The sequence below is a fragment of the Anastrepha obliqua genome, chromosome 2, assembly GCF_027943255.1.
Source record: "Anastrepha obliqua isolate idAnaObli1 chromosome 2, idAnaObli1_1.0, whole genome shotgun sequence".
Lineage (NCBI taxonomy): Eukaryota > Metazoa > Arthropoda > Insecta > Diptera > Tephritidae > Anastrepha > Anastrepha obliqua.
Genome location: NC_072893.1, coordinates 129,514,031 through 129,540,599, shown reverse-complemented (window position 1 = coordinate 129,540,599; position 26,569 = coordinate 129,514,031). Strand labels below are relative to the sequence as shown.

Here is a 26,569-nt window from a genome sequence, read left to right as displayed (position 1 = left end):
CATACATATTTATACGTACATACTCACATTTGTACAACGAAGCGTACATACAACGAGTGCTCCTGCTGCTGCATGCCGTGCAACAACAAAAACTAAATGTAATAAAAAATAAAATAGTGGAAGACGAGCTATAAAGCGGCTGAAGTGACTGGCTGCCTGACTGACTTACTGACTGATCGACTGTCTGTCTCTGTAAATGTACTATATGAAAAAGTGCTTACGGCAGGGAAAACAAAATAACAATAACAAAATAACAATAAAAATCTTATCGAACAAAGAGCGTAGAACGCCAGAGCGCAGCAACTTTGGTTATTTTGCTAGAATTTGATTAGTTTTCTACTACTTTTTTGCAAACAGTTTAAAACTCAGTGTATTACAGCGATTGTGAAAAAAAACATAGTAAAAGTAATTTAAAAAATGTATGCAATTTATAATTTTCTAAACGCGCCCACTTTTTAATGAGTTTCTTGCTGCCGCCACCACTTCCCAACCTGCACGAAAGCGTACAAATGCATAGAAGTACTGCTCTTACGATACGCACACACACAGGCATGCCTACAAAGGAGAGTACGCAAGCATAGCACATGCAAATAACGTAGTCTCGTATACAACAGAGCTCCACTCAACAACATACATTTTTTAACATTATTACTTTACTTTTTGTTTAGCCTTTTTTGGCTTTCAAATTTATTGTTTTTCTACACTTCATATGCTTTTGTGAGATTTTTATCATTTCCCCTACATACGCTTCATCAGCTTCGTCAACATTTTAGTGTATTAGCGCTTCTGTGTATCTACAAGTTTTCTTGTTCAAAAAACGAAAAAAAAACAAAAACTATCTTTGAAGTGCCAATTAGATTATTTCGGAGCAAGAGCAGAAGTCATTGACAGAGAGAGAGAGAGTGTGTGAGAGCGGTCGCGTGCAAAGAGAGAACGTAGCTTGAGCTTGCATACGACCATACGTATCTCTGTATGCGTTGAATGTTTGTGAAAGGGTGGGTGGGCGCACGGCAGTAAACCAGAGAGATGGCAATGCTTCTCAATCAGTTTAGAAACTGTTGTAAGTGAGCACACTCTCATCTGTTCGCACACAATAAAACTACTCGCTGTCACCTTAGTTAGTAGAGTGCCACTATAGCCGTCAAAGAACTGTCAAAAATTTTGACATATAAATTGAAAAGGTGTGCTCAAGAGTTCTCCATCGTACACTCCCTCACACACACATACACACTTTACAAAAGTATTTTCAGCCTCTTCTCAGCACTCTCTTTACAGGAAATTTTCGACACTCCTGCTCGCTACTTCCTGCTCTTCCTCCGCTTACACTCTTCAATCAGCGCGTGCATCTTCATTTGTTTATTTACGTTGCAGCATTGCCAGCTTGCATTGTCTTAACTGTATAGGTGTACATGCGCAGGCAAGTGTGTGTGCCTGTGTGTCCACGCGCAATTCGATTACGTCTATTAATTAACTATTTATAAAATATAATAATAAAACGGGTAGTAGAAACTTAAATGAATTTGAATTTTTTAATGGAAAGTCGCTTAATTGATAATTCACAGTAATCTCACCTAACAAAGGCACAAATCAAATACACCGCAGGGACATAAATGGAAATATGACGGTCAAACTGGTAATTGAATTGATATGCGTTCGCTTAGTAACTACTTGCAAATTAGAATAAAAAAAGAGTAAAGAGTGTTTGTAATGCAAGAAGGAATGAAAGTGAAAAAATATTTGTTTTGAAAATATCAAATTTTAAAAATTGTACTTAAATTAAAAGCTACGCAAAAATATGTTCACAAATTAAACTATTTTAAGGCTTTTCAAATGCTAGAAAGTGCTAAAAAATTTATAAGCAAATGCAAAACTTAAAGAAAATGTCTGAAAATAATGAATTGTGTGTTGTAAATAAAAAATATGAATTTAAATGTGCATCGGAAAAATTTGAAAGTGTAAAGGCATTACAGTAATTCCTCAACCAAACTAAAATGCTATTAAATTATTCCAAAGTTAATCCAATCGTAGGCTTCCGTGCCGCAGCTCGCAAAAAGTGTCCAATTGGAATTCTTATACTGAATTGTTTAGTTTGAATTTTCACACACCAACAAATGTCTGTTGGATAGAGAACAACAAACATTGATCAGGTGTTTGCATGCGCAAAAGTAAGTTGGCCTAGTATTAGTGATAATAATACTACTAATAATATTAATAATAATGAAGGAGTTCTACAAGTGGAAATAGAGGGATTCATTTTTGTCAAATTGTAGCAACAAGAAACTACTGAAAAGATATAATAAAAGATTTAATCATCACATCCGACAGATGCCGTGAATGCAACATACACACAGAAACAATAGATCACATAACATCAGGATGTCTAATGCTCGCGGGGGCAAAATACAATTCTCAAACTAAGAATAAAACAACACCGTTAATATACACCCGAAACTGTACTAGAGAACGAAAATTTCAGACTTTGCTAGGGCAGAAACATATACACTGATACGACAATAATTTGCAACGTAGCAGATATCACAAAATGAAGTTAAAATATTGCACAACACTTTTATACTTACAGCACCCAAAATCAATGAATATAGACGAAAAAACACATGAACAAATACAAAAAGCAGTCATACTGAAAACAGCAAATCTAAATATTTCTCTTCTTCTACTCCTTCTCCACCTGATGTTTCCAACGCAGAGGAGACCTTCCTCTTACTCTGCTACCACCAGCTGGTACCGCATCGAATACTTTCAGAGTCGGAGCGTTTGTATTCATTCGGACGACATGACTCAGCCAACGTAGCCGCTGGATCTTTATTCGCTGCGCTATGTCTATGTCGTCGTAAAGCTCATACAGCTCAACGTTCCATTGTCTGCGATATTCGCCGTTGCCAACGTGCAAAGGTCCAAAAATCTTGCGCAGAATCTTTCTCTCAAACACTCCAAGCGTCGCCTCATCGGATGTTGTCATCGTCCACGCTTCTGCGTTATACGTTAAGACGGGCATGATAGAGTCTTGTAGAGTGTTAGTTTTGTTCGTCGAGAGAGGACTTTACTACTCAATTGCCTACTTAGTCCAAAGCAGCACTTGTTGGCAGGAGAGATTCTACGTTAGATTTTAAGGCTCGGCGTTAATGCTGGTTCCTAAATAAACGAAGTATTTTATAACCTCGAAATCATAACTGTCAACAGAGAAGGTAGAACTAACGTTTGGTATTAAACGGCTCCTAGAGATCCTTCTCAATTCTGACGGTGCTGCTGATGTTGAGCAACGTCATCTTGCATAGCCGTATTCGTTTTGAAATTGACGAAAAAATGGTGTGTGTCGATTCTCATTTCATGGGTCTTTTTCAAGATTTGGCGTATTGTGAATATTTGGTCAATGGTAGACTTTCCAGGTCTGAAGCCACGCTGATAAGGTCCAATAAGTTGGTTGATGGTGGACTTCAGCCTTTCACACAATACGCTCGCTAGAACATTATAGGCAATATTTAGAAGACTAATCCCGCGGTAATTGGCACAGATTGCAGGATCACCCTTCTTATGGATTGAGTAGAGCACACTTAAGTTCCAATCGGCAGGCATACTTTCATCCGACCATATTTTGCATAAAAGTTTATGCGTGCACCTTACCAGCTCCTCGCCGCCATGTTTGAATAGCTCAGCCGGCAGTCCGTCGGCGCCCGTGGCTTTGTTGTTCTTTAGCCGCGTTATCGCTATTCTCACCTCGTCATGGTCGGGTAGCGGAACAACAATTTCGTCGTCAACGATTGGGGTATCGGGATCTGATATGCGCAGCTATCACTGTTTAACATGTTCGAGAAGTATTCCCTCCATAAATTAAGTATGCTCTGGATGTCAGTCATCAGATCGCCGTCTTTGTTCTTACAGAAAAACGCCCCGTACTTAAAACCTTCTGTAAGCCGCCGATCTTTCTGGTAGAATTTTCGGGCGTTGCTTCTATTGGCCAGCATCTCAAGTTCCTCGCACTCACGTATATCGGCCTCTCGTTTCTCTCTTCCTTTCTTAGTACTCGGTAGCGATCCCACATGGTTCGCGTTGCGCCCAATTTAAATATTTCTAAACATTGAAATTCGGGAATTATTAACATTAATAGATTATGAACGTGTAATATAGTAAGGTCCTTTATGAACCAGAAACATTAGCACATCAAAACACTGATGGTTAGCTATGGTGACCCCTAAATTGTCTGAAAATCACATATTGCTTTCTTCCTCCAAAACAAACTGGTCTAACTCTTCTTGCCTGGATCACCAATATTATAGAAAAAGTGTTTTCAAAAAAGCGCTGTGAAGCCAGTCTTGAAAAGACTGTCTTGAAAACTCAAGCCTTTCGTTCGCTTAAAAAGGCTTCACTTTTATTGCGACTCAACAGCGATTCGCTGATGGGAAGGTGCCGTAACTTAAGCTTTTTATGTATAGACATCCTCTTTGAAGTAGTTACCGAAATTGTATGCAATTCCCAGTATAAGGAACACCATTTACATTCGCAACTCTATCAAAGAAAAACTATAAAATACAGATTTTATTTTCTCTCATTTCTCTTTTTTTCTCTTTTTATTTTCTGATGCTCATATTTGACATGGACTCAAACAGTACTGAGTGAAGCAACAAAAACTCAACACTCAAAATCTTATTGTTTTCACATCACCTAACGTAACCCGATAACTCTTATATGCGGATAGTTTGAAAAGTTCATGCAAAGTCAAAGAGTTGGCACTACTGGCGAGTATCGGGGTATGATTAGCTAGTTTTATCCAGAGCGGTATATTTCTTTGTGTTTGGCATTCGTTTGAATCAAGGAAGTCGAGTAATTTCCAAAAGATGCACGGCAACGCACGCCTCATCCATTGCGGTCGCAAAATTTATAGGGTTACAACTTGTTTCACATCCCCCCTATTCTGCAGAATTGGCTCCTTCGGAACCCTTGAACTACTATTTGTTCCCGAATTTGAAAAAATGGCTGGCGGGAAAAATATTTGATTCAAACGAGGGCGTGATTGCCGAAACGAACGGCTATTTTTCAGAGTCAGACACATCCTATTATTTGGTAGGGATCAAGAAACTAGAACAGCGTTAGACGAGGTGTATAAGTCTAAAAGGAAACTATGTCGAACAGAGAAATTAGTTTTACCCTAAACAAATAAGTAGTTTTTAGATTGGTACGAATCTCTCAAACGACCCTCGTACAGGTGCAATGCGTGATAAAGATCATTTAAGTCATCTATTGGAAAAGTAATGCATTTTTGTTTAGTACATCTGCGCACCTCTAACCTTTCTGCGGTACTTCCACCACCCATCTCCAAGCGAATTCAGCGGTTTCCGGTTTCATGTGTTGCCCCACATCCAATTATTTTTGCTTTCTTCCCTTACCTTAATGTTTCTTTCATTTCATTCATCACACGTTGACTACCTACATAGTAACAAAATCAGGGAGGCGCCAACTTCGCCCACCCACTGCAACACCATACAATTTCAAAGGGCTTCCAATTGCAATAAAACATTCGTTGTTTGATTTTTCTATTTATTCTTAGTTTGTTACTTTGTTGGCTTGTTATTTTGTTTACAGGTGGATCGCGTGTGTTGAGTTTCGATTTACTACTTAGCTTCTTTATCTCGGCACAATTTTCTACGATAATAACGTAAACCACAACAACGACAAAGATAGCTGAAGAACAGCTGCATGTCTTTATCTGAAGTGATATGTACATAAAATAACCTCAAAAGAAAAAAAAGAAAAAAAGAAAAAACAAAAACCAAAATAACAAATGTGTTGTAAAGTAAGATTAAATCAAAGTAAATTATTTATTCTCGTTGATTTTTTAATTGAAAAGTTAACAGAACCGCAAGGTCGTTTCGTATGCCTTGACGGTTGAGTGAAGGGGTTTGAATGTGCCGCTTTGTTCTTATTGCTTTTCGCGCTGTTGTTGTTATTGATTTGTTATGGAGTAGTACTGTGTGGCCGTCAGCTGTGCGTCAACGGCGCGCTGTCTGTGCGTTTTTCATGGTTTATTTGTTTTTCTTTTGATTTGAAATTTATGGTTTTTTATTTGGAGTGCCCAATTACTGGTGTAATGGTGATCGTACGCCAGGATGCAGAGTGAAGCAAATTTTCGCTTTCGTAAACAAGGAAGAAATCATTAATTTCTTGAGGGGGAAAAATGGAAATGATTTTTACAATTTTAAGGGAAGTTAAAGCATTAGAATGGAATTTGGTTGATGATGTTGGGGTTCGGTGGAAAATGTTTCAAGCACTCAGATAATATTACCCACTGTACTTAAGACCAAGAGACAGAATTTAAGGGGACAGATACCTGTAAATGGGCATATTTTCCCTGATTTTCATTAAAACTATTTAAAATGAAGAAGTCAATATATTTTTTTTTTTTCAAAATCGGCATACGGTTTATTTATACATTAAAATAATATACAATTCTTCCAGGAACGTCGCAGCGGGGCTTCTCAATCGGGGGGATTGTAGCATCGGCGTCAGTGACCTGAATACAAAAATCCAAAAATTGTTTGATTATTAATGTCATCATTTCTGTATGAATTAAAAAAAAAAATGGAAAAAATTCGCGGAATAAAATGCTTAAAAAAAATGAATTATTTTTTCGAAAAATTTTCAAAATGTTGTAAATTCAGATAGAAAGTAATATCATAAAAAATATGTGTGCAAAATTTCAGGTAGATCGGTCAATAACTTTTCGAGTTATAGTGTACGCCAATTCGAGAAATATAGTTTGGAGAAAAACGCGTCTAAAGTTTGAATACATGAATGAATGAAAGAATAGAGTAGCCACGGTTGACGATCTATAATATAAGAAATTCTTAAATTTATGTTCTAAAATTTTTTTTACATATTCTTAAAGGATTATATTAACATTTTATGACAAAAAAAAAAAAAAAATGTTTTCGAAATTTTACAGGTATCTGTCCCCTTAAAGTATAGGGGGAGTCATCTGGTATTGGTTTCAATACTTCACTGCAAATCTTCCAGGTAGTTTTAAGAATCTTAGCAATCCATTCTCAAAAAGTGTCCGACCCAAAAATGTCAATCTAAGTTTAGCAAAACTCATAGCGACAGAAAAAATGCTCTTTACCATTCTCATCCTACAAATAAGAAGTGGCGCCCACATGGATTGTACCCGTAATTAGTCCTATTAGAGCTCGTAGCTCACTCCTTCACTCTTTGAGCAAAAACAAAAAAAATTTTATTGTACTAAAATTATTTAAATGGGCTATAAGCCTGCATACCAAATATTATTCTAAAAATTCTCATTAAAAAGTGTGACATTTTGTTAAAAATTTGAGGTACGAGGTGTGTTCAAAAACTATCACGAATTTTGTTTTTTTTTTTCAAAAATTATTTATTTAGTCATTAATATCTATTTTGTCCCCTTCAAAGTAATCCCCATGAGATCTTATGCACTTATGCCAATGTTTTTTCTAATCTTCGAAGCACTTCAAAAAATCATTTTTATCTTGTTCAGCTCCTCCTTCGATGCTGTCTTTATCTCGTCAATCGTAGCGTAGCATCGTCCTTTCATGGGCCTCTTCAGTTTCGGGAACAAGAAAAAGTCACAGGGGGCCAGATCTGGGGAATACGGTGGCTGTGGCATCATTAGTGTGTTGTTTTTGGCCAAAAAGTCGCGCACAAGCAACGATGTGTGAGCAGGGGCGTTGTCGTGATGCAAGAGCCAATTTTTGTTCTTCCACAAATCCGGGCGTTTCTGGTGGATTGCTTTACGCAAATTATGCACAACTTGCAGGTAATATTCCTTATTGACCGTTTTACCTGTGGCAAGAACTCATGATGCACAACTCCCATGCAATCGAAGAAAACGGTAAGTAAAACTTTTACATTCGACCGAACTTGGCGCGCTTTTTTCGGTCTGGGTTCGTGCGGCAGCTTCCATTGAGATGATTGAGCTTTGGTTTCCACGTCATAACCATAAACCTACGATTCGTCGCCAGTTATGACCCTCTGGAGCAAATTTGGGCTGTCGCAGACAGAGTCCAACATCTCATTAGCAATGTTCATGCGATGCTGCTTTTGGTCGAAATTGAGCAGTTTTGGTACGAATTTTGCGGCGACCCGTCTCATGCCCGAATCATTGAAAAAAAAATCGAATGGCACGAGCCAATCGATATGTCTAGGTCTTCAGCAACTTCTCTAACGGTGATTCGACGATTGGCCAATACTATTTTCTTCACTTGATAAATTTTTTCGTCTGTTGTTGAAGTGCTCGGGCGTCCGGCACGCTTTTCGTCGTTCACATCTTCTCGGCCTTTTGAGAACATTTGGTACCAGCGATAAACGTTGCTTTGGTCCAAAGTAGCTTCTCCGCATGACACAGTCAACATTCGGAATGCATCCGCGCACTTAATTTCGTTTTCACACAAAATTTGATCCAAGTTCTTTGATCCATCTTTTTGACTAGGTAAAAATCGTAGACGAGTCGAAACACGTGCAGCAAAGCAGCTGTCAACAATTAACTGAACATTCGAAATGGCCGAACTCGTCGTCATGAGTGAGAGACATGAGTACCAACATAACGCCACAAAAAAATCAAAATTCGAATATACGTAACCTGCGAAAATTCAAAATTCACGATACTTTTTGAATCCACCTCCTATTTCATAATTTTCATAATTTTTGCACAAAGTAAAAAAAAACACTTTATAATTGGTATGTTGAGTTAAGTTTTGATTACTAGACACTAAATAAACAAAAGTGTAATAGCTAAAACTTGTCAAAATGTCGCACATCCATTTTACTATTCATGGGTTTATGCAAGTGCTGAAACTAGCGAAAATGTATTAGGCGGTTCTCACTAAACACCATCGTATGTGGGCTCATGGGGTTGGAGTTGGTAAGCGGCAGTCCTGTAATCAGGCTAAGATGCGGATGCCAATCGCCTACCCATCTTAACGAAACCAATACAAACAAAGAAAATAAGCAGCTGCTCACCTATGACCAAACTCTAAGCTTAGTCCTGTAAGATATGGTCCATCTCAAGGCAAAAATCGCCCAGAAGCGGCCAGCTTTCGCCAATGGAAAAGGAATTGAGTTCCATCAGAGCAATGTTAGGTCACACACATCGGTTTGTGAATCGCAGGGAACTTGGTTTGGAGCTTTGTACGCAGCCAACTAATAATCCGGCAAGTGATTGCCACCTTTCAATAGCTCTTTCTTATTTTTTCTTTTACTTCCGTGTCTGAAAAAGCCCCGACTTTATAGTTTGCTAACGTGTGCTGAAAAAAACTGAATCCTGAAAACTTTGAACGCTTTATAAGTAAGAAAGTAGCAGAACGAAAGTTGTGGCACCATATCATTTAATTAGTAAACCACTGCGTATCCTTTTTAAAATCTCAATTCTTTTGAGTCATTACTCAAAAATTTTTTTCATGCAACTGTCAACAGTTAGCGCAACCCTCGCTTGGCGCCACAATTCTGCGCCCAATTCGCCCCACCATTAGCCGCCAGGCTTATCGGCCATTATACGAACACCCATGGCGTAACTATCAACACCTGTGTCTCATCCGTTGTCAGGTGAAATTATTTACAAGAAAACTGCAAAACCAAAGGGCAAAACTTCAGGGAAAACGTAAACGCAGAACAAGAAGCACCAGCGCGAAGAAACCTCGGCGGGTGCTACCGACACTACTTCCTGTCTGCTACCCTCAAGCGGCATGTTTCTCCATCAATTTCTTTACTCCCCCACCATTTAAACCTTTAAATGCACGCACACATGCACATGGGTAAATACGAGTGTTTTCGGTGTATCGTTGAGTGTTCGGCGCAATTGCAAAGTATCTTTACGGGCCGTTACGGACATTGTAGCAACAGCCGACACTTGAGTGGGCGAGAGTAATCATAATTCATAGCAGAACCGTAGAGATGTGTGCATATAGCGAGCGCTTGTTGTTTCTTGCTGTTGTTCGGGCTGTCAGAAACATATGACGTGTGTCGCGCGGAGACTTAAATCCTTCTTTGCCGTCGAGATTCGCGCACCGCTAACATCGAAATGTAAGCGCATTGCCTTCGAGGTGAGTAAGAGAGTGTGGATTTCCGCTGACGCTGTGTGACGGCTGACACTGAGCATCCGTAGGGCGTTGGGAATGTGAAAACGAGTGCACGTAAATGCTTGCTATGTACATATGTAGATGCTGGTGTGGAGACTTATGCAAGTAAATGTGCTTGTGCTGTAAAAAAGTGAGAAGAAATGGCCTGCGATTACTCGAGCCATTATGACGCAGTGAAGTGTTAGAGGAGTAGCAGCAAACAAGGCACAAATAGTCAACTAGTTGTTTGTTGCCTGTAATGGTTTTTCTTGTTGTAGTTGGAAGTGAAAAAAGCTGTTAACAACTGACGCGCACTCGACTTCAGCTTTAATGCTGCCATATTCTCTGTGGAAGCGGGGACAGTCATGCACCAAGAGATGATGCATTGAGGCTAGGATTCGCCGAGTTACAAGCCGGAGATCGCTGTGCGTTTGCAAAGCGGAAACGTTGGCGGGTGCGTGCACATAAGCAAAAACAAAAAGACAAACAGAAAATACACACACAAAGCGTAAAGTAACATACGCACTCGCACATACACATACAATACAATACTGGTGGCTGCTTTGTTGCGCTTATTTGCATGCTACCAACGAGCAAACAGCCAAACAAACAAACAAATACATGCAAGCACAAATACACAAACAAAAAAGTGTTGCGTATTCATGTTGCCACTTACACCAGATATACATACACACGTATATACGTACATACATACCTACTGTTCAGCATACATACGGTTACTGCTGCTGTTGTACGTAACTATGCTCATACATGCACACATAATATGTATATGTATGAAGGCAGGCATTATTGCGCCACTTTATTTGTTTTCGTTTTTGTTTCTTTCTGTTTACACTGGTGTTGGCTTTTTCGCGCTTCGTTCGTTCGTTTGTGCGGTGCGGTGCGCTGTGCCAGCATCCAGCAGCCACCCCTCCCCCTTTCCGACCCCTGCGTGGCATACACTTTTTGGCACGCAACAACGCGCGTGTACAGCTTTTCATTGCATACTTGCAGGCGTTATTTGATGTTTTTGCACCAGCACAGCTCGCTTATTGGACTTGTTGCTGTTGCAGTTGTTGTTGTTGTTCTAAAAGTTTTACTTTTGTGTGCGCACATGCATTTCCTCTTCCGTATGGTCACGTATGTAAATGTTGCAAGTGCATTTATGTGTGTGTGTTTGTATTTTTTCGCGCGCAAAACGCCCGAAATGTCTTTCAGAATTATTAACGACCCATTTTTTTACATGCCCATTTTTCATTTATGCACGTACGAGTGCTGAAATAATAAAGTAGGAACAGAGTAAAATGAGTACCTTCACAAGTGGATACCTAGTGGATTTTAATGTTAATTGTTATTTGAAGCGAATCGCTTCCAGCCAGCTAAGCAAAGTAAAAATGCTACATTACAGTTTGTGTATATCTAAAATCTTCTTTTTTTAATATTTTCACCTAATTTTATCCAACGCGTCGAAAGGAGATGAAGTCCAGCAGTGCTTCATTTTTAATTTTTTATTATTGGCTTTTCTGAAAATTCGGTAACAAATTTGAGCCAAAATTATTAATTTTTTAACTTTATTAAGCGGTTTGGTCAATGTAGCGCTGAGGGTTTGTGTCTGACTTCTATTCGCAATTCGGAGTCGCAGCCAACTGGGGACAAAAACATCCAGTTACAGATTTTTTTCTAATGGCGATCACCTCTAGACAGGCAATGGCAAACCAAAATCATATGCCTCTGGGTGGCAGCAAAAAACTATAGGTCACTCTATTTGTAGGATAACATCAAACGCGCAACGCGAACTGGTCAAACGCACGCCTTCGAGCTCAGTAAGGTTTTAACCTAATGGTATACTGGAAACCCACTTTTGATATGTTTCCCTTGAGCTGGTGAGATTGGTAGTCTGTTACCTGTGTATGCTGGGTGACAATTTGCAGAAATGGCGTTCAGGCTAATGTCAAGTTTGCCTCCGTTCCATTAAACCCTGGCAGGACTCAGAAAACGACATTTTTTCGTTGTCATTAAGTTGGCCGCATAGGTTCAGTAGATTTATTCCTGACTAATACCGATCTGGCTCTGAACACAAATCGTCGCATGGCAAGAGAAGCCATAGATAATCTTGGGATCTAATAGGTAACTACGCATACAAGTAAAGATAACGGCTTAATAACTACCCTGTATATGCATACATATGTGCAAAATTAAGCATACAATTTGGTTTTTAAATAACTTTTTTACTAAATAAAAAGAAATTATCAAACAAATTTCACTGGAAATCTTAATTTTCACCTGCACGCATTCCATTGCTTGTCTGTTTGCAGATATTCCTACAGAGTGATTAATTTTGCGCCACCTTGTATATAAGCGTGAAGTGCGCAGCTTCAACCATTTGCCCAAGCGTTACTCGGTCATTGTCCTATTACTGTTTTATACATCCTGCGAGCCACATATGAGGACAGCAACCGGCTCAAACTCTGCTAAATAAATTTTACTCCCAATTAACCCAATTTTATCGCATAATATGAATTATTTTCTACAAAGCTTCTAAATTACTTTGCTTAGCGCACAATGAGTCCTTGCAAATATTTACAAAGCCTTTCAATTAACGACCAACACAATTTAACTGGAATTTTTCAAAATCCATGCAACTATGTAATTCCGAGTTTTGTGCAGCGAAAACTCCTGACTGACTTTCTTAAACACGCACACGCGCCCTAACCTAACATATGTTTGCCAAAAAGTTGAGCACTACACGCTATACACTTGCCACAAGTGCTTGTGTGTCCCCATTGTGAGCTCATAAAGCAGTCATTGTCTTTGCACTCGGCACGACAGGCGAACGCTGCTCTGGGGCGCGGTGTGTTGCGCGGTGGCGTTTGGAGTGGTGTTTTTCTTCAAATACTCGACACTAGACAAACAACAAAAACGACACAGGACGCTCGCGCAAAAACAATGCTAAATGTGTTGGCTGAAAAGCGCTGAAAGCAATTTGAAAAAAAAAAAAAAAATGAAATAAAATGTGTGTGAAAAAGTACTTAAAACAGTGGCTGGTGTGCGCTCGGTGGAGTTGAACAGCAGGCAAGTTCCAAATCCGACTAACAAGTGGATTAAGTGCGCGAAACATGTCACCCACAGACGACAGCCAGCGCATCAGTGTAACTGTGGGAGCGGGCGGGGCGGGGCGGGGCGCACGGCATGCAAAGTAAGCTGACTCTCATGCTCACGCGTGTATGTTCACTTGTTTGTTTGGCATACTCACATGTCACTTGTGGTTACTTGGCTGACTGTTTATGGACTCCATCAAGCCTCCAAGCCACGACCCCAAGACTCATCCTACCCCGCCATTTGTAACTTTGTGAAGTGTTGCTGCTGTATGTTGCATGTACAACTAGTAACGTTGATGAGTCCTCTTCAGCCGCTACGTTTTACACCATTTTCCATCGCATTGCCACCGCAGTAATAACTCATCCTAATACCTCCTCACATGTTTGTTGTTCCATTTTTGCGTTTTTTATGCTATTTTTTACGCTACTCAACATTCATTATCCGTTCTGCCTGCACGCCAACGCTTCTCCATTTCGCATGCAGCGTTGCTTTTGTAGGACTCTTGCAAGGGCCGCGTTGAAGTATTGACATATGTTGATTTGTGTTTTGCTTCTTCTTCCTTTTACTACCAGGTTGTGCCAGTTTTTCCGTTGTCGCACGAACTGTATGACAGGCTCATGAATGCATTTGCTTGACAATCCTTTATAACGTTTGCCATTTTATTGTTATTGCTGTTGTTGTTGTAGTTGTTGTTGCATGTAGGGACTTAATTCACTAAGCACTCGTTAGGTTAACGAATCAGTGCCACTGGAGGAGTGAAGCGTATGAGTGAGCTCAACTATGAATGGGTGTTGAGAAGACAATTACCGACTGACATGTGTCGTTGAGGCGATTAGGTACAGATAGACGGTACAGCTGGTCGAACGAGTAGATGAGCGTGGCCAAAGTAAGGCGAAGGCAAGAGTTCACGTTAGATGAGATGGGCGAGTAGAATAAACGTTCGCAAATTACTAAACCCCATTCGAGTGCTTGTTGTAGAGCAGCGTCTTCTTTGGCGCTTCCGTTATCTTCTACGCTTTCGCTTGCTGTTTGGCACGTGCGAGCGCTTAACCTGTTAGTCTATTGAGCATTTGAGGGCATCGAAAATTATTACGGTGCATGAGAATGACTGAATATAGTTTAATTGTCGGTGAATTTACCATTTGGTTTCCATTCATGCCAATGAAAATTTTTTCCCTTCAAGTACTTTTCTACTAACTACATTTTTTTCTTTTTGTTTTAGGGGAATGGGACCTAAAAAGCGTCTCATTACAGCAGCTGCCGCCGCCGCCGCTGCCGCCACTACTACTGAGCGTCTACAACGTTCGTCTGCCCACACAGCCGCAACGGCAAAGAAGCGTCACGTTCCGGGAAAGGCGAATATTTCACCAGTGGGCCGCAAGCCGATTGCCAGTAACGTAACGACGGTAAAACGTAGCGCTGCCGGCCGTACGCCTTCGCCCGCAAAGAGACAGCAAACAGCGATCAATAAGGAGCGCGAGAAAGAAAAGGACAAAGAGAAAGAAAAGGATAAGGAGAAAGAGAAGGAGAAAGAAAAGGAGAAGCAGAAGGAAGAAAAGTTAGAGAAAGTTGAAAGTAAAGAGTTGGATAAGGCTGACATTAAACCAAATGAGACAGAGCAAAAAGTTCCGCTTGCCAAAAATAACGAAGAAAGTTTAGGAAAGCTCAGTTTAGAAAAGGACCAACACAAAGCGCAATCTGTGCAACCCGAGGAATTGGTCAACAAAATTGCTGGGACGCATATATCCAAACCAACAAAGCGTACACCGTCTCGTGAGAATGTGAAGAAATCTAACGCTTCCGAGACGAAAGATAAGTCTTCCTGTACTTCCAATAAGAAAACGGAATTGGAGAAGCAAAAGGCTGATTCCGAACCGCCTGCAAGCACATCAACCTCATCTTCTGCTGCCAACAAGAACAAAGCGGACGACCGAAAGGATGGGAAGACCAAAGCCATAAGTAAAATGCTTAAAAGTCTCGATATACAAATAAGCGGTTTCGATAATATACTGCCAAGCGAAGAACGCATACAAGATACTCTCAAGTCCTCCATTTCGGAGAATGTGAAGACTAAGTCGCGTGCTGCGGCGGTTAAGGTGATAGCAAGTTTGAATCCGCCGAAGTCGAATATAGCGCGTATTAAAGCGCGACAGGAGGAAGAGAGAAGGGAGAAAGAAAAGGAAAAAGAGAAGAACAAGGACAGGGATAAAGACAAAGAGAAAGATAAAGTTAAAGAAACAGAAACAGAAAGTGAGAAGGATAAGGAAAAAGAGCAAGAAAAGGTTGATATTAATTGCAAGGAAACCGAGAGTGGGCATGTAATTTCACAAACACCCAAAGAGGAGACAAAAATAACTACACAAGAATCTCCAGTCACACAAGAAAAAGCTCAAAAATCAAACGAAACTTCGATAGACTCTAATAAAGTTAGTTCTTCGAAACCTAACGAATCTCAAGCGTCTCCCAGTGAAACAATTAAAAATCCTTTAACCAAAATGGCGCCTAAGAAAAAAGTAACGGCCAAGCGTGCCAATAAACCCGACACTAATCAAAAGAACAAAAAAGCAACTACTCAAAAAGCGACCGACAATGGTTCCAAAACACCGAAAATGACTACCAAAGCTACAAATTCGACCGAAGTTGGTACCCCGTTAAAGAAGAGGCCACTGAAATCAAAGCCGATAAAGAAAGTCATCGAAGAGAAAAAGAAAGAAGAAATTGCCGAAGCTGCAGATATGGCAGACAAGCAGTGCAAGGTTGTGGAACCACCCGATCCACCGGACCAAGAAAAGAGCGAAGAAGGAAAGGGCGTGAAAACACCAAAAAAGACCCCATCGCCGAAAAAAGTTAAGACGAACCCAAAGAACACGGACAAGTGCAATATTCAGGAGCCTGAGAAGCCGGTTGACGAACGGCCAGAACTAGTAGAAAAAGAGGAAACTTTAAGAATAGTATTAGACGCTAATACGGAAGTAGTGCAAATGGATCTAGAAGAAATGCCGGTATGTGCAAGTGCTCCGAAAGAAGTAGAGCACAAAAAAGAGAATAAAGACGATGTAGAGCACAATTTGGAGACTGATGATAAACAGCAAACAATAAAGCCAGAAGAAACGACTGAAAGAACAGCGACCTCGTCAACGTCCACGTCTTTGGTTGGCAAGAAGCAAACGTCGAATATCAAGCAAAGATTACAAAACAAGTACAAAGTGCCGCCGATTAAATCCAGTGGCGCCAAATTACTTAGCAAAAAATCAAAGTTTGCAGAAAAGCTGGTGGTTAATAAATCTATTAGTGCCGTAGCAAAGGACGACATTTATGACTTCAGGTCAGGTTCTGAGGAAGAAGAGAATATTAAAATGGTGCTACCTACACTTAAAAATTTACGCGAGTTCGCCGATGAAGAAAATAAAACAAAATCTACTAAAGAAGCTCTAAAGAACAAACCGAAGTCGATTGTGACAGACGAGCAGGTAGAGAAGACCGAAGCAGTACTAGAAAATGAAGAAGAAAAAAATGTCGAAGAGCCCGCACAGGAGACCGTTGAGCCAATGGAAAATCCCAAGGTTGATGAAAGCGCTAAAACTGAAGAAAATGTAGATGCTTTGAAATACAACGTTCAGGAAAATGAAAATACGGTAGCTAAACCTGCGCCGAAAGCGAAAAAGGTAACCAAAACAAAGGTGACACGGAAGGTGTACAAGAAAAAACCATTAATTACAAAGAAAGTTCTCAAAACCGTGAAGGGAAAGATATTGCAAAAGGCATCAAAACAGAAAGCGACTGCCAAGAAAGTGAATAGGGAATCTTCAACAGCCACCAGTGATTCGGAAGATGAGAAAAAGTTAATTGATTTCGGTCCCAAACGACATCGCATGGCATCATTGAATGCACTGGCCAAAGTACAGTGTCTCTACGAGAATGAATCGCGTACGGCCTACGAGTTGGGTCTATCAAAGGCGACACAGCTTCCTCCTAAAATTCGCACCGTTGATGGAAGTGATGACGAAAAAGATAAAGATAAAGACAAGGATAAGGACAAAGAAAAAGAAAAAGATAATGATGAAAAAGTTAAAGTAAAGAAGGAGAAAAAACCAGAAGATGTCGCCAAAGCTATTGAGCCCCAGAAAGCAGAGTCTGAGGATGAACCCCAAGAGGTGGAACCCAAGCGTGAGCTGCGCCATGTGCCAGGCGGCCGTGGACTCGGTAAACATTGGGAGTTTGAAGAGAGTGGCGACAGTGAAGACGAGGAGATAGATAAAATGAAGCTGAAACGCAAGAAGTTGCAGAAAAAGTTGGCTAATAAGAAGGAAAAGGAAGCGGAGAAGCTAAAAGAGAAGGAAAAAGAAAAGGAAAAGGAAAGAGGGAAAGAAAAGAAGAATGACGAGGCTTCTAGTAGCAAAGCTGGCAAAGCAAAAGAAGATAAAGAGAAAGATGGTCAAAAAGAAAAGGAACCCATTAAAGTAAAGCGAAAATATACCAAGATTAAGAAGCCATTGAAGAAAATAGTTAAATTAAAGTCCGAAAGCTCCGATGCTGGCGAGAACTCCGAAGCGAGCGAAAATGAAACCAAACTTGAAGATAAGGAGATATCAAAAGCACACAAAGCCAAATTGGAGGCACGAAAGCCGCCAAAGAAGCGTAAGCGTATGCTACGCGAGGAGCTAATCGGTGATTATAAAGGCATATTGGCACGCAAACGTATGGCCAGTCTTAATGCCAGCGCCATTGTGGCAGCCACTTATGAAGTGGAACGTCATCTGGATAAGAATCTTGCCTATGGCAGCTACGAAAGCAGCGACGGCGAAGAGAAGGCTTCTACGCCGGCTAAAAAATCCAAGGATGCGATAAAAGAGGCCCGGAAAGCATCCGTAGCCACAGTGACAACCGAAGAGACATCGGCCACAAAGGGAACCGGTGATGCCACTGCCAATACCACTGCTACGGCCAACAGTTCGAATGCGTCCAATGCAAGCGGCACAGCAAGGGAGTCAAGGCCAATGAATATAAATGAAGAGAGTAATGACTCAAAGTATTCCAAAGAAACCAAAGAGACCAACACAGATACAACGACAACGGCTGGTTTTCGTGATTCGGGCAGCACAAAAGATGCCAAGGATTCCAGCCGACCAACCTCGTCCAGTGTGGTCATAGTTCAAGATACTGACGTTACTATAACGGGAGTGTACGTAAATTCCACAACCGGGTCAAGTCAGGAGGCCTACTGCAAGATGCAATATCGCGTACAATCAAGTGTTACCGAGGAGAGATTACTGCGTCCAAGCTCAGTTGATCCACCAAAATCTTATACGCCGTTAAGCGCGCTCTCCAGCATGTTGCCGCCGGGTGCTACAGCAGGCGCAGGTGGAGCAATGAGTGAAGGTGAGTTGTAGTGCTCTAAAGCTTATTTTAGGTATATTAAATCGTAACTTTTGTTTTGTCTCGCACAGCGCATGGCTCACCACCGCCACCGCCACCGCCCACTGCGATAGGCACCACACTGCCAGAGGCGCTGAGCGCAGCAGGTATGTACCACGCCAGTGACTTGGGACTGCATACCGAACACGGCGCTCCAGAACATGGCCCACCGCCGCCTTCCTACGCTGCCGCAGCCGCCGCCGCAGCTGCCGCCTACCACGCACATCACTTGTCTCCAGCTGCTGCAGCGGCCGCTGCCGCCGGCATGCATGTACACCATCAGCATCAATATGCGCACGCACATGCGCATCAATATCCACCAGTAGGCGGTGAACACGGAATTCATGGTGGACCGCCACCCCCAACAGCCTCTGGTCCACCGCCGCCTCATCACTATCAAGCACCACCACCGCCACCTCCACATTACGGGCCGCCACAGCCACCGCCTACATCGAGCGTAGTCGGTCAGGGACGCTGTGATGTGGGTTCGCCACCGCCAACCTATCGTTCAAGTATCTACGCGCCGCCAACGGGCCCGCCGCAACCACAGGCAGCGCCTGGCGGCTTGCTGCCGCCGCCACATTCCTCACTCTCAATGACAGCGGGAGGTGGCGCGAGTGCCTTCTGTGCGCCCAATCTACATCATCAGCAAGCACAGCACCAACATCAGCAACAACAACAGCAGCAGCAGCAACAGCAAATGGGACAACAACAGGACACAAGTGGTGAGTCGATACAAATAATTTATTATAAACTTTTATATGTTTATTCTTTATAAGGGGGGTTTCTTTTTGAGGGCACGTTCGACCATATTTCATATGCTACATGCTGGCAAGCAGCGAGATGCAACAAAGTGTAGCAACAACAATAGCCTCAAATAACAACAAGCCGTAAGTGTCGTGTGATTGCTTCCCGCTTATGGTTGAATGCCAGCCAAGCGCTCTAATGCATTTATGCCGCGCCAGCTCGTATTAGCAGCCATCGCCTTGGAATTCTAACGTTCAACGCTTGCCTTACTTGCTGTGCAGCAGCACATTTAGAGACTGCTCTCAGTGCCAATTAAATTTTTAATTGGATTTCTAGTTGGTCGTGTTGTATTTCCGTTGAACTGAGTTCATCTAGGTTAGTTGAGTTGAGGCATTGCTGAGGCTGCCTGCTTTCTGCTGTCCGGCCAACTTAAGTGAAAGCCTTTAACCCTGCATAGGGTAGTGGTGGAGTACACTAAACATGGCTGCTGTTGTAGTTGTATGCCTTACTTGACTGTTGTTGAGCCAGAAAAAAGGGTGTTAAAATATTGGGCTTAGCAAATTGAATTTGAGTGGCTATCCTTGAAGTCATGGGCAGAACTTTCGAAAATAAGTAAAATGTGCTAGGTAATTTGCTAGCGAAAAATTGTATTGAAACGAGTTTGAACCGGTAAAAACTCGCTTTAGTTTTCATGAGGACGGACTGTTCCATGTGTAGAAGTCTATGCAAGTGGGGAAAGTCTTTGATCGCCATCCACTTGGGAGTGGCCAAGAGGATTCTTCCGCATATGATTTAAGGAGCTCATAATTTCCGGGCTTCGCTCAAGTATCCTCTGAGTACTTTCCGAACACCCGTTTGAGAGCGAGTTAATGTGAGAAGGCGAAACAGCTCAGGATATCTGGTTGTGCGCTAGTTTTCAGACCCGCCACGTAAAATTCCTTCCCAATGAAAATGAAACAATGCCTCGGATGACCTCCGATCAGGTGGAGAAAGACTTGGCTTCAGTTGATGTGTCTAACTGGGGCCGTTTAGCAGGAGAAAGAAAGCACAGGTGCGCTCGGCCAAAATCGCTTAAACGGTTATCACATGATACCAGTTAAGAAGAAGAGGAAGAAGAAGAACTTTTCCGACTTCTCTTGCTAATTAAAAAAGAAGTGTGAATTTCTGAAGTGAAATATTATTTCTATACCTAGTTTCCTCCCCTTTTCACAACAAATGTATGCCCTTATATCCACAAAGTGTAGTCCCTCCCCTATTGACCTAAACGATACACCTTCTGCATGCAAACACATACATACCTACATTCATAATACGTATCCACAATGTTCCATCGGTCATGTTTCAGCCTATGCCTGCTTATCCTTTGGAATGTGGTGCCCTGCGTGTATCCTTCCCCCTCCTCTGCTAACTTCATCCTTTCACACATATTGGCATTTTCGCATTTGCATTAAATGCCATTTAATTTGTCATTACCAGCGTCGTCTCGTTTGTCTGTCGCTCTGTCGCTACCTAAATGGCTGGCTGACTGACTCAGCTGACGAATGAGCGTGTTGGGAATTTCGTTTAACGAGCTGCCGATCCTTGTCAACATAATTTAATGTCTGCCAGTGTTGTTTGGCAGGTGGTAGCTGTTGAGTTTGTTGTTGTTGTTTCGAGCATTTGGCATATTTAAGTAACACACTGCTAGTTGATATTGTTGTTGTTGTTGTTGTGTTAGGTGTCAATAAAATAGAAATCAATGTTAATTATTGCTTTTGCGGTGACACTTGAGGTGTTGGAATTTATGTAATATATTAAGGTCACATTGATTCGATATGAAAAGGGTGGCCCATCTAGTGGGTGGAAGTTAATTTAATTCGCCTATGAATAATAGGGTCAGACATATTTGTGATAAGGGAAGTTGATGAATCGCATGAATGCAATGAGACAATTATATCGAAAGTCGATCAAAATCGATTACTCAAAGCGTTAAATTTAGTCTAATTCTCTTTGTAGTTAGTTTCAAATTGGAATGGAATATCAAATGCATATACATTCGTGCTAAAAAAACGAAATCTAAGAAATAAATAGGAACTATAAAGCCCCAAAAGGGTATTCCATAAGTAACTTACCCGGGAAGTGCCTTATAAATCCAGCGAGAAATCTTATCCATTTCAGTTTGGCTTTCTCAAGTTTTCGCGAAATAAATAATTTTGAGTGAATGCGCGAAGTGAACGAGATAGCAAAAATATAAATCTGTTTTGATCAGAAAAGTCAAATACAGCTGAGCTCGTCACCCTAATGTGGGAACAGGTCAGGGCAAGCAGCTGTTAGCGAAGACCGAAACCACAAGTGCAGGTAATGAATTGGGATTGGATCGAAAAAGTTATCGCCGACATTTTTTTTAAATAACATACGAAAGAACAAAATAAATCTTAAGAATAATATTTCAAAAAAAAAAAAATATTAAAATAACATAAGTCAGTACAATTAATAACATTAATAAACAAAAAATCGGTAAATAAGCAACACAAATTATTTATCCATATTTTTATTGAGAAAAAATCTATTTTAGCCTACTTACAAATGCTTGCAAGCCATAAAATATGTAACAGACAATTGAAATTTACTATCAAAGTTTCATTTGTGCTCTTTATCTAGTAAGTTTTCGCGTTTTATAATCTATTTACGTTAATAATTCCCGAATTTCATAGTTTAGAAATATTTAAATTTGCCTTGCCCAAAATCCCCAAAAAGTAGACTTTAATTCGTGCCACTTTCTTCTTCTTTTGTTGACTTTCTTTTTCACGCTACGCTTTTTATTTGCTTTGCTTTCAACAATCAATAAATTACGATAAGTAATAAGAGAAATACAACCTATAACGGTACTTCAAAAGCAGACTATTACTTTTTTCTGAACAAATTTATTGCTTTAATCGAGCAGCTCAAAATCGTCATTTCGTATTATAATGACAAACACTAGAATGTGTTGGTGCCTCTAAGTATGCTTCAAAACTAAAAGGCAAGCGCCAAAAATGGACTCAGCAAGCCGTCAATTTGCATATTCATGAACTTTGTGTTTGATTGGCACCCCTCAAAATCAAAGTCATCACACATACTATCACATCTCGAACTATGCTTCAAAAGCGTAACTTAATACTTTTTGGCAGCTCATGCAATTATTTAAATTTTTTACTTCCGTTTTCTAAACGCAAATCAAATTCATTTTCACGCACGATTGGCGCTTAATTGGCTGCACTTAAACTTTTGCTTGTATGAAATCGGACGAGCGGAGCTGGGGCAAAGCGCATCGAGAATACTCTTTTACTGTTCATTAAGTAGCGGAAAATTATGTGCGAGCGCCTAAATGTAGGCCTTGCAAAATATTGTTAAGTGCAGGAGAGCTCACAAGTGAGAAAATTTATGAAAGCGAGTTTAGTCTATAGTTTTGTACAGAAGAGGAGCCAATCATTTGGAAGATATTATTACGAAAAACTTAAGCGCAAGGCGCAGTTTGAGGGATTGGGTGGTATTTAGGGGTATGCAAAATGGAGTGTCTTGGACATTTGGTTTTCGACAGTAATTTAGTGTATTTTACAAAGCTAATGTATCTAAATTTAAAAAAGTGTAATTTTGCACGAATTCACCTTTATTGCGCACCTTCTCACATGTAGTGCTCTGCGGTGGCCATCACAACTTTTTATTGGTTCTGCTAAAATCAACCAAGCAAAGAAAATTCTTTAGTTCCATAGTAAATCTTGTTTCTTTGGAAAATTAGAAAAATGTCACCGTCTAAAAGTTGCATTCGAATTTTCAGAAAACAAAAAAAAAATATTTATTGTTCCAAAAAACTAAAGTTTAAAGTTTTTGTCTTGGCACGCAGTAACTTGTCGTATAATTTTGAGGTTGGCAAATCTCAGAAATTATTTATAGAACTGATTTGAAATTTGCAGCGAAAATGGAAAAACAAAATATTTTTTTTTAATTTAAAGGTCTTTTCAAATTGACTGCAAAATAGTTTTACAATAAGTAGCTTTAATAGACCTTGGATACTAACTGAATAATATCCTAAGTCCTTTATATAAATGCAAATATGTATAATTGGCGCTTACACCCTTTTGGGCCGAGCTCCTCCTCCTATTTGAGGTGAGCGGAAGCTGCTTTTCAATGAGGATCTTTTTCATGGCAGAAATACACTCGGAGGTTTGGCATTCTTGCCGAGGAACGACTGCTATTAGAAAAAACTTTTTCTATCATTTGGTGTTTTATGCCACGAAATTCGAACCTAATCACTTCCGAATGGTAGTCACGCTCCAACCCTTTACGCTCCCTTTTCTCTTAAATTATCTTCGTAATGAGGTCACCGATGACGACAAGGCTTGTTCGTGACCATTCGGTTGGTCCCACCTTCAATGTTCACTGTTGCGTGAAGTATCAAATGAATAGTAATAGCGCTCGGCCCTCAGCAAGCCATGGGACATCTCCACATGCATTTCCGCCATTAAAAATCTTTTTATAAAACTATCTGGTGTTCAGAGGGGGAATAAAACTGTAGGATACCTCATTTGCAGTATAAGATCAAGCCTCATACTGCTTCCTCGGCCAAACACCTAAAATTTAAATGTATCTGCCAATAAATTTCAAATACAAATAAGTACCTATGACTGCATGACTGCATTATTTAATTGTTGTAAAACTTTCGAACGTAGCGCAAATGCATCACTTTAGTTGGTACTTCTGTGAACTTGACGCTTACATTAAAAAATAAAAACAAATGAAAAGGAATAAAAGTGTCTGATCACAAAAAGGTTGAATTACTTCTACTCATACTTATTGGCGATAAATATAGCACACATGCACACACACACACACACATACAACCAAGGAGACCCACGGAAGGAACTGCCAACGAGATGCGTGAACAAATTAATGAAATCAATTTGAAAAGTTCTGTAGGTGGTGGAATATGTGTATACATATGCACACTCACATACACACTGAAATACACGGGAGCTCGTGCACACACACAAACTATCGCAATAATGCAGAGCGACAACTACAAGCAGACTAAGTACGCTCCCTTAAAAGTGGCTGGCTGACTGCGTGTGTCGAGTCGGTTGTATACCACTTTGATCAAAAAGTTCTCGGAATATATACAGAGAATTCAAAATACCAGTTTATTCCTCAAAAGTGATATTATCGCTTTCTAAGTACTGACCATCAACTCCAACGCCCTTATGTCAGCGTTTGATCCAGCCCTCGAAACATTTCCGGAACTCTATTTTCGGTGTAGCCATCAGAGCCGTCTTCGATTTTCACATTACTTCTTTTCGGTTGTTAAAACGGTGACTTTAATCGTCCAGCTGTCAAACCCGGGCATTTACAGAGAAAGTACTCAACAGTCTCCTTCTCTGAAAGGTTCTCACAGCTTCTTCAATGGAGGTTAAATGGTGAACCTAGCTTTTTCGCGTATGTGCCGAGCGCCCAATGACCGGTTAACACAGCTACGAGTTTGACGTGGAGTCCCCAGAACTTTCTGAGTCCTCCGTAACACATGAAGAAATGGATGCCCATCTTTTCTGCGCTTTCCTGAGGAAAAAGTGGTGCGATCCCCTTTTAACAACAGTCAGAGGAATACAGATGGTCAGGTAGGAGGTCTCTGAGACCAATTTAGTAGTCCGCTTCCTGACAAGCCGTATTTCCTGGAGCCCAGATCAGAGAAATGTTACCTGCACACCTAAGAGATTTGATATCTTCCTTACAGGAGCTGACTAGTTTGGATCTGTACCAGGGCGTCGTCAAATGCAAACCGTATTAATCCATAAAAACCGTGCGCATGGCCTTCTTTTTTGACTGAAAACGATGTGATTTTTTTTGGTCTTGATTCAAGCTCTCCACTTGAAATAATTTAAATTTGAATTGGTCGAGCCAAGGAGCACCAAGAGATTTGGTGGCTCCTAAAATACTCAGGCTAAAAAACCCATTGTATTTAGAGCTCTGGCAAGAGGGTAGATAGTCACGGAGGAAAGGAGAAAAGTATCAGAGAGAGAGATAGGAAAGAGTAGAGATAGAGACAGAGGTAGCTAGTCCTGTGAGAATTTTCCAGATTCTTTGGTAAATCTGTGAATATCCTCCAGTTTTAGAGAACGAATATTACTCATTCTCACGACATCGGCACCCAAAACTCGTACCCTTGCTCTAGCAAGGGCAGGGCACTCACAGAAAAAGTGCTCAGTGCTATTCGCAAGACAGACACATTGGGTTCTCAATGATTGCAATGGTGGTCATATGCTGACCTCATGGGTTGTGTCCTGTAATAATACCGACCAGCAACCGAACGTCTTTCCTTCCAAGTTTTAGTAGAAAGTTTGGCCGTTTTCTGTTCGGACTTGTCACAAAACACATTGCAGTTTTGCAGCGTTCTTGACCGGATCAAACCCTCTTTATATAAATTGTATACATAATCGCTGATCCAATCCATGAATCCTGTGTAGAGTACCTCCACTTCACTTCCAAATATTCCTAATACTCCAACTCAAATTAAGTAAACCACTTCAATTCACTCCACTTTCAATTTCAGTGACATAATTCTTTCATTTCAATGTACTCCACTTTAACGACACAATTCTTTTTCAATTTCAATAACATAAACTCTTTGCCCTTTACTTTGAAACCCGAAACATAAGTAAACACATAACACACACCAAATGCACTTTTTGTCACACTATACCCCACTCCAAAGCAAAGCCATAACTCATTGTGAAGTAGGTTAACCTAAACAAAATTTAAGTCAACTTAAGCAGAATTTTAATTGTATAGTATTTTAAGTGTTTACAATTTTTGTTATTGATTTTTACTTGCAACAAATGTTTGATTGTAATTATGTATATTGATAACAAGGCAAAAAGAAAGTATAAAAATAAAGCCATTCTATCAGAAGTCAGCTCAGTCAGCTCTAGCAGCTCACACAGCTCACATCTAATAGTTGGAAGGCAGTCATTTGCCCTAACTCTAAAAAATCTTCTTTTATTTTAAAGGAATCTTTAGTCGGCAGGTTTGCCCTAAAGCTCTTCCATGGATTTAGTAATTCTTTCATTTTCGATGATACCGTTTCGTCAATTTGCATGAGGGTCTCTAATATTATCATTATAAGTACACCACATTACTTGCACATTACTTGTACATTACATGGCGATCCTGCGGACGATCCTGCGGACGATCCTAAAAATAAA

The 26,569-nt window shown here is 40.5% G+C and overlaps 1 protein-coding gene across 1 annotated transcript; it reads left to right on the top strand.

The window, feature by feature from the left end:
* Positions 1–49: 49 nt before the first annotated feature.
* On the top strand, positions 50–19,505 carry LOC129238427 (calponin homology domain-containing protein DDB_G0272472-like). Its single transcript, XM_054873450.1, has 5 exons — positions 50–98; positions 1,563–2,165; positions 14,419–18,575; positions 18,644–19,336; positions 19,408–19,505. Exons 3-5 carry the CDS (start codon positions 14,423–14,425, stop codon positions 19,503–19,505), a joined length of 4,944 nt encoding a protein of 1,647 aa, XP_054729425.1. The 5' UTR covers positions 50–98; positions 1,563–2,165; positions 14,419–14,422.
* The last annotated feature ends 7,064 nt before the right edge of the window (positions 19,506–26,569 follow it).

What these genes read in the sequence shown, in the direction of transcription:
- LOC129238427 (XM_054873450.1), top strand. Translation starts at nt 14,423, where the DNA reads ATGGGACCTAAAAAGCGTCTCATTACAGCAGCTGCCGCCGCCGCCGCT. An exon ending in AGGTGGAGCAATGAGTGAAG is followed by an intron (nt 18,576 to 18,643) that starts GTGAGTTGTAGT and finishes TGTCTCGCACAG; the next exon opens with CGCATGGCTCACCACCGCCA. An exon ending in ACAACAACAGGACACAAGTG is followed by an intron (nt 19,337 to 19,407) that starts GTGAGTCGATAC and finishes TTTCTTTTTGAG; the next exon opens with GGCACGTTCGACCATATTTC.